General features: G+C 44.9%; 1 protein-coding gene across 1 annotated transcript in view; it reads left to right on the top strand.

Annotated features, from left to right (window-relative positions):
- gtdc1 (glycosyltransferase-like domain containing 1) overlaps nucleotides 1-8,484 on the top strand; it is a 27,724-nt gene that overhangs the window by 12,440 nt on the left and 6,800 nt on the right. The window contains exons 3-6 of the mRNA XM_013915202.1: nucleotides 292-459; nucleotides 1,589-1,762; nucleotides 7,518-7,631; nucleotides 7,703-7,774. Of these exons, the coding sequence (XP_013770656.1) occupies nucleotides 292-459; nucleotides 1,589-1,762; nucleotides 7,518-7,631; nucleotides 7,703-7,774 (528 nt within the window). The remainder of the gene's footprint in view (nucleotides 1-291; nucleotides 460-1,588; nucleotides 1,763-7,517; nucleotides 7,632-7,702; nucleotides 7,775-8,484) is intronic.

Consider the following 8,484-nt stretch of genomic DNA (forward strand, 5'->3'; position numbering starts at 1 on the left):
AGAGCATGAAAGAAGCAGGGACTTTTATTTTGAAAACCCACTCTGACATTACTCAGCAAAGCCACGAACCATCACTCAAGCATCCATGTGAGCCCTGAACGCTTACTGGCCCTCTCCATCAGTGCAGCCCAGGAGAAGGAGCTCCTCCTCCGGCCTTACACTATCACCTGCTCGAAGCAGGAAGCAGGCGTCGGCTCTGCAGTTCACTGAGGAATTCTCAGTGTTCTGAGATGATCAGCTGAGCTGCTGACACGCTGTCTGCACCTCCTTCATTGTCTCCTCTCTCTGCAGGCTCCTCTTCAGCAGCTCCGTCCTCAGCCTGTGTGAGCTGGCGGCTCTCAGACCGGATCTGGCCCGGCTCAAGAAGGTTCTGTACTTCCACGAGAACCAGCTACTTTATCCGGTCCGCCGACACCAGGACAGGGACTTCCAGTACGGCTACAACCAGGTGCTCTCATGGTGAGTGTGTTTGTACGGGTGGGGGAGTCCATGTCGTGCTGCGTTTGTAGAGCCTAACCAGAAGGTACTGCTGGGTCCAGGGTGTGGGCTATGACACCATTAGGCTGTGAGGGTGATGCACGCAGACAGCAGCAGAAACCATGTGCTCCGGTAACTACCGTCATTGGAGCGAGTCAGCTGGTCTGGAGCTGGCGGTGTGCCACAGAAAGCTGCCGATCAGCTTCCTGTCAGCTGTCTGAGTAATGGCTACTCTGATGTTCGTACTGCCAGCATCCAGCCCGTAAACTGATTATTGATTATTAGCTGATTGATGCGCTGTGCTCTAGTTTGCCTTGGTAAGGCAGTGTGTGATTGGTTAATGAGCTGCTGGGATGCGATTGGTTAATTGCGGGGGCTGTAGTGTTCATTAATCAGCGGCGGGACAGTAACGAGCGGCAGAAAACTGATTGTTGTTGATCTGCGGGCAGCTCGTCAATAAGCCGAGCCGCTCCGTCTCCTCTAACGTGGTTACAGTGCCATCAAATAACACAGCTGGGATCGTTAGCAGATGTCTGATTGGCCCGCGCCCAGCGGTGTCCGCACGCCTCCCCGCAAAGCCTCAGTCCAAACTAATGTATCTGATCTGGATCACTGCATGGAGGCGTGTCTTCATGTTCACCTGAAGCTTAAACGTGACCTATGTAAACCTGCAGACACTGGGTCCTTACACTCCTGCCCAGGTTCTCCTCAGAGTTAGTCTGAACTTCAGGACGTAAACACAGGTGTACCTGTTCCAGGACGAAGCTCTGACCTCAGGTCAAAGTTCACGTTACACAGGTGTGTATAGGTCAAAAGCTCCAGGTGCAGACATGGCTACACACTATAAGTGAATAATTTATATGTGAGGGCAGCCAATCAGAGTTTAGTTGTCTTAAAGTGGGAGGAGCTACAGCAGCTTGTTTCAGACAGGTGACCAGAATCTCAGGTAAACTGCAGAGCGTGGCCTTCAGTGATGGAGCTTCATGTCCTCTGTCTCACGTGTGTTATACTAAATATTTTCCTGTGTGTGTGTGTGTGTGTGTGTGTGTGTGTGTGTGTGTGTGTGTGTGTGTGTGTGTGTGTGTGTGTGTTTGCGTGCGCGCGACACCAGCCTGGTGGCAGATGTCGTGGTCTTCAACTCCCGCTTCAACATGGACTCCTTCCTGTCATCCATCCCCTCCTTCATGAACAAGATCCCAGACCATCGCCCCAAAGACTTGGACTGCCTCATCAGGCCCAAGTGTGTGGTCCTGAACTTCCCGCTCCAGTTTCCTGATGTCAGCAGGTCAGTACACGGCAAACCTGCAGTCCCCTAACTCCGGATTGTTCTGTAAATAGTTTGAATAACTTTGCTGTTTACAAATCGTGTGCATAGGTTACTAAAATGTATAATTTCTATTTACATTTCAAGTTATGCAAATGATTCGTTAAACATGTTTGTGTTTGTTACAGTATCCTTTTTCTACTCAGATTTGATGTCAGATTTACTGACTGTGTTGATACAGTCAGTAAATTCAGACCTGAGCTTGTGCTGAAAAGACTGACAACAAACAAGGCGAGGAAACCGTTTTTAAAGGTGAAATTTAGAGGTCAGAAACAGCCAATTATACTCCAGAGAGTTAAAGTAATGCAGTACATTACTTAGTTACTCCAGGATACAGATGTTTGATATACTACTGGTTACTTTACTTCCATGATCTGAAACACTGTCACTAATCACCCTGTCGTGATGAGGACGTCTGCTCTGCAGTGTCTCATGTGTCTCATGCTCCGCCCTCACACTGTGAGGAAGTGATGACACGGCCGCCATCCTCCACGTCCTCCTCCGCCATGCTCAACACAGGAAACAGGAGTGTTAACGCTTAGACTGAGGAGGAAGCAGAGAGCTCCATGAAATCTTCATTTCACTGTAATGACCTATAACATTTAAACTCTGCTTACTCTGCTTTCATAAAATAAACAGATGACAATCATCATGTTCTCGGTCAACTCGCTCCGAGAATGTGTGAGAGCGGAGAAACAGTACAGCTGCCTCTGAGCACACCTGAGCACAGCTCCCCTCTGAGACCAATCACAGCGCTGCTTTAGCTCGTTAGCTGGCAGGTGTTCCTCGTTCTTTCCTATGGCACAAGAAGGATGCCGCTGCTTGTTGGAGCGCGTGCAGTGTGGTGTTTGTGGTCTCCATCCATCAGGCGGCTCTGACAGGTGGACTCGTGTAATTGGATAGTGATTGACTTGCGGCGGTGCACAGACGGAGCATCCATCACGGCGAGGAGGATCAATGAGCGCATCACGTGAGCAGCAGGTGTCCTCCTGCCCGCAGTGTTTGGTCTTCTAAGCTTTGTCTGCTTTCATAGTGGCTGTCACCTCCTGCAGGTCAAACTCACTGAGTGGAGAACGACAACAGACCAACGAAGGTCTCTGACGCGTCCTCCTCTTCCTCCTGCAGCCTTGGCCTCTGCCTGCACCCACTGAAGCTGTCCAAAAAGTCGATACTCTGATATTAATCAATACTAAAGTCATATAGAATTAAGACATCATGATTAGGGCTGGGCCATATCATACCGTTCACGGTAATACCGGTGTAATTTTGGGCCACGATAGGAAAATGAAATATGGCGATAGAATATGGGTAAAACCCGCATGCGCTGTGCCTTTGTTTACATACGCACATGGCGGCAACGCAGAACGAGAAGAGCAAAAGCGGATCGTTGAGTGAAACGGATGAAGCAGAACTGGTTTGTAAAAATGCTGCAGCTTCAGTGGTGTGGAACTGGTTTAGCTTTCATCCGTCAGATACACAACAAAGCACTATTTTTGGTAGCGCATGCTAGCGGGCCGTCGTTATTACCGTGTTTGGAAAATACGGCACACTTAAAATCATCCTTTGATTTTTCTGAAAGTCGACAGAGCCCCTTATAATCCCGTGTGCCTTATGTATGAACTCTGGTTGTGTTTACTGACCTCGAAACGATTTTATGTACAAGGCGCTCGAAAATCTGTCAAATGTTTCAGTACGACTTTGCTAAGCTACGAAGCCGCACCGCGTGATGGATTGTGGGAGCATTACGGCTATCGTAGGCGGAGTCTCGCGGAGTGATACGAACTGTGCTTCATCATAATATTACTGTATTGTGTGTGTATAACCTCTTTTTAAGGTTTGTGGATATTATACATGGTTATGCTGAGGATGTGTCGGCCAGTTTCCACTGGAAATGCCTTTTGGTTAAACTGTCAGCAAGGAGTTTGCACTGTTACATTTTTATTAGAGATGGCACGATACCACTTTTTTATGTCCGATACCGATATCATAAATTTGGATATCTGCCGATACCGATATGAATCCGATATAGTGTTTTTTAATCAACAAAACTGTTTTTTAAATATCTTGCTGCATTTTGTATAAGTTCATACTCAAGTTTAAAACAACAACTACACTAAAGCTATTCTGTTATACCTGTATGCAAAAAAAAAAAAATTTCATAGTTCAGCAATACTGATCAATCTAATAAACTTAAACCTACACCATCCTCCCTATTCTGGTGTTTTAAAGACAACTTAGCGTAAATATTAAGCAACCTAACTAATAGGGTTCCAACTCCCAGCAACAACAAAAATAAATAAATAAAAAATAGGGAACCACCCCTCACGCTCCACCTCATGATGCTTAATCGACGTAATCAACCTTAATTTGATGCAGTGTGAAAAAAATGCACAGAAATCAATTATTTTTCAAGAAATATTAAATAGATTCAACATCTTTCTTCAACAAAATTGCAGACTGCACAGATGGTACCTTCCCAAAGGAAAAAGTACTATAGCTTACTAGGGTATATATATATTAGACTTAACAGTTACTATATACAGTAATTGACTTCTATTCATTTTACATCAAATTAAAACTTTGGGTGTCAGATAATTATTTATTAAAAGCTCGACATTTTAAATGAGAATAAGAAAGAAAAGTATGTCTTTGTGCCCCCTTTTCTCTGTTAATGCCCTATCGGCCCCCCTGGCTAAACTTTGCTAGATCCGCCCCTGCACAGTTACCAGCGTCAGCTACGTAGAAAAAGATCCTGGAGTAGAAAGTAATATTAAATTAATTCTAACAACAGATTATCAAGCTTAAACATGCTGCTGTTGTTCAGCCGCTGGTTTCCTCTTTCTGGTGCAAAGTGGGCCAAAAACAAACTAGAGACACGGACTCGCGACAGAAAAGCCGATCAGCTGATCATTGATCAGTTTCATGATTGAAGTAGCAGCAGGAGAGGCAGTCGCTCCATATATCGCTTGTTAAGCTTAACGCAGGAATGCTTTACAAACATTCAGAGATGGACTTACACACTTGCTTTACTTCTCTCGGGGATAACTTTGTCGGAGATGAAATGCCGGGTTGCTAGCGAAGCTCCACATGCTATCCAGACCACCGACAGGTCCTGCATGCCACAGCCGCTCTATCACGTGATGCATACTGCTCCGACGTGCTAACGTTCTGAGGTAAGTTACGGCGTGTTGCAAGTTTTGTGAGGTGCTTTCCTGATATTTAATGGATCGATTACATTTTTTATTTTTCTCCGATATCCGATCCAGTAATTTAGGTCAGTATCGGACCGATACCGATACGTAATATCGGATCGGTCCATCTCTAATTTTTATATAACTTTAATGCACATAAGAAACAGCTGCTTGTTTAAGTGCAAATACATTGATGAGTTTTTTGCACTAATAAAGTTGTGGAGTTGTAAAGTATTTTGTCTCGTGTCAATTATATCGTCAGTTATGTCGTTATCGCAGATTTTCAAATGTATATCGTGATAAATATTTTTGGTCATATCGCCCTGCTCTAATCACAATATCAATAACAACAGTGTCGTCTTTGCCTCCTCCATCTCTCTCTCTCTCTCTCTCTCACACACACACACACACACACACACACACACACACACTTCAGTGGAGCAGGTCACCTTTAATCACTCACAGTCACTGTGCACTGATGATGTGACGGTTCTCAGGTCGGTGAAGGGACAGATAATCTGTGTTGGTGTAAATGTGTGCGTTTAGAGTAGGGTTAGAGTATTGTCACTGATTTCAGTTTGGACGCAGTCAGAAAAATTATAATTCTCATCATTTATCAGCACATATCCATATTTTATATCTATGTATAAATCAAAGCTGACACTGTGAGACTTCAGAGGTGTGAGCATCACAGCAGAGGCCTTTGTGTCAAAGTATTAGTCCTTTATTTATCCAGGTTAAAAATCTCATTGAGATTAAAAATCTCATTTTCAAGAGAGACCTGGCATCATGGCAACAAAGTAACTGAGGATAAAACAGAAAAACATGAAGGACATGTTCCTGGTCTGACTTTTTTATAGCAGATAACCTTAAAATAAAACCATGAATCGACATGTAAACATTACCTGATGCTGCTGAAGTGCAGCAGATATAAGTCACAGAGGTTTGATTAGACACAGCTGAGAGTTTGTAATCTGAGAAAAAGTTTCTTCAGTTTGAACAGCAGAAATGAGGCTTTATTGTTGGAGGCCGACAGCAGTGAACACAACAGCAGACTGGTGCGTAATGAGCAATGAAGAAAACAGAGATTTGTGATGGGAAATTGTTCTCTGAGTGCACTGAGAGAGAGAGCTGTGCAGGAAGTGTGATTTATCGTGGTGGAAGGAAAAACAGCAAAGTCAGGGAATTCATGAAGTGTAGTTTGGATCTTCTTTTGCTGCTGGTTCAGTGGATTTTGTTTGGAGAGTCGCGACACTTGTTGCATCAGAATCTGAGCTGTCGGCTTTCAGCCCCGACGGCGTGTCTGTGCGAGAAAGCCGACAGCTCACAGATTCTGATGCGTCGGGTCCGCGCTTTGTGTTTACGTCTTTGTGCCGAATCCGTGTACCTGCTCTCATTTGCTGTTTTAGCTGTTTGGTCGTTGTTGAAATAGTTTTGTGAGCTTCAAACTGAGATTCTGGACTTGCTGATAAAATTCATTTATATTTAAAAATTGAGGATTTAATGAATCAATAACTCTTTTTTTTTTTCTTTTTTTTTTTTTGTTCCAAGCTAAAATTGATTTTAATCGGAAAATCTATTTTTTTTAAACCCACCCCTATTACAGAGATCCAAACACTGCGATACATCGGGGATCATTGACAGCAGCTGTTGTGTTCATGATGATCACGCAGTAAAAGGACCACAGTCTCTGAGTCTTTGAGCTCAGGTGTAGAAAACCTGCACGCAGCCATGCACTGTGACAGAGCAGAATCTGAGGATCAGCTGTCAGTGTGACTGCAGAGTCAGGCAGGAAGCGTCAGACTGGGATGAAGTCGGTGTGCGTTTGGCGCTCTGGGCTGAGGTGAAGTCGGTGTGTGTTTGGCGCTGTGATTATTGGCAATAAAGTAAATGCGCCGCAGTGATTTTTGACCTTCATTCCTTCGTGTTTAATCAGACTCAGAGGTGAGGTCATCGTCCTGATCACTGCACATTTATCAATAACATAATTACCCCCCCCCCCCCCCCCCCCCCCCCCCGCTCATGTTTTTATTGTCTCCAGTCAAACATCTAATTTATAAAATGGATTATTGAATCAAGTTTTCCCAGAAGCCTTAGAGGCAGAAACTCCACTGAGAGGCCGTCCAGCTCTGTGGGGAGGAGGAAACGACCTCCAGACACCCCCCTCTCCCTCCCGCCCCTCCCCCCTGTGTTCCCATGTAAACTTTCCTGGAGCCTCTGCAGGATCTCAGAACAGTAACAGAGCAGCATGCTCAGAGGAAGTGATGTCACCTTTGACAGTCCCCACTATGGGTCACTGTTTTCTAAATCTTAGGGGAGGGGCTTCCAGCTCTAAATGTGTCTGATTGGTTGATGACTCACAGCGGCTGCGGCTCATCAGGGGAGAAGACCGTTGTTGATGTGACAGCAGGACCCGTTAGCTCCTGATGCTAACGGGTCTGAAGTTTCTATCTCTGTGGTGGACATGTACCTGCTCTGAGTGCGCTGCAGTCTCCACTCATTTCCTGTTTTTCTTTCTTTTTCAGGTTCTTGCCTAAACACAAACTCCTGCAGCGGCCTACTGAGCAGTCTCGTGTTGATGATATCATGTTGCAGGGCGAGCAGCAGCAGAGCAGAGCTCACGATGAAGATACGCCACGGTACAAATCCATCTCTGGTAAAACTGAAAGACTGAAAGAGTTTTGTCTCACATAAGTTTGTGACCCGACAGGTGTGAGCAGCCTGCGGAGGGGGGCGTGGCCAGCCAGGTGAAGCCTTTGCACATCGTGTGGCCTCACAGGTGGTGAGTTCAGTCTGAAGCCTTTACTTTGAAAACTCTTTTGAAAACTCTTTTAAACCAACGCAGCAAAACAAAATAAAACACATTTCAGAATAAAAGATTTTACTATTTTTACTTTGAAAATGAAACCAGAATGAGACTTTTATATCAGCTGTAAAATAATCTCATGGAACATCAGACCTGAGCTAAACTGCCACAATAAACCTAAGAAAACAAACCTCGAATAAAGCTGTCATTTTAATTCAATGCACTTTTATTTCTACAGCGCCAAATGAAAACAACTGTCGCCTCAAGGTGCTTTATATTGTAAAGTCATTGTGATCATATGACCCCCTATGAGCAAGTACTTTGGAGACAGTGGGAAGGAAAAACTCCCTTTTAACAGGAAGAAACCTCTGGCAATGGCAGGGATAGCTCAGTAGGTAGAGTGGTGGCCCCATGATCGGAAGGTCGGGGGTTTCGACTCCACTGAACGGCTACCCTGAGGTACCCCTGAGCAAGGTACCGTCCCTACACACTGCTCCCCGGGCGCGGCACTGGTGGCTGCCCAATGCTTCACTGGCTGAATGGGTTAAATGCAGAGGAGTAATTTCCCTATGGGGACTAACACATACACATTATTTCTTCTTCTTCTTCTTCTTCTTCTTCTTGTTCTTCTTCTTCTTCTTCTTGTTCTTCTTCTTCTTCTTCTTGTTCTTGTTCTTCTTCTTCTT

The sequence above is a fragment of the Pundamilia nyererei genome, unplaced genomic scaffold, assembly GCF_000239375.1.
Source record: "Pundamilia nyererei isolate P.nyererei 1_Seehausen unplaced genomic scaffold, PunNye1.0 scaffold00269, whole genome shotgun sequence".
Classification (NCBI taxonomy): Eukaryota; Metazoa; Chordata; class Actinopteri; order Cichliformes; family Cichlidae; genus Pundamilia; species Pundamilia nyererei.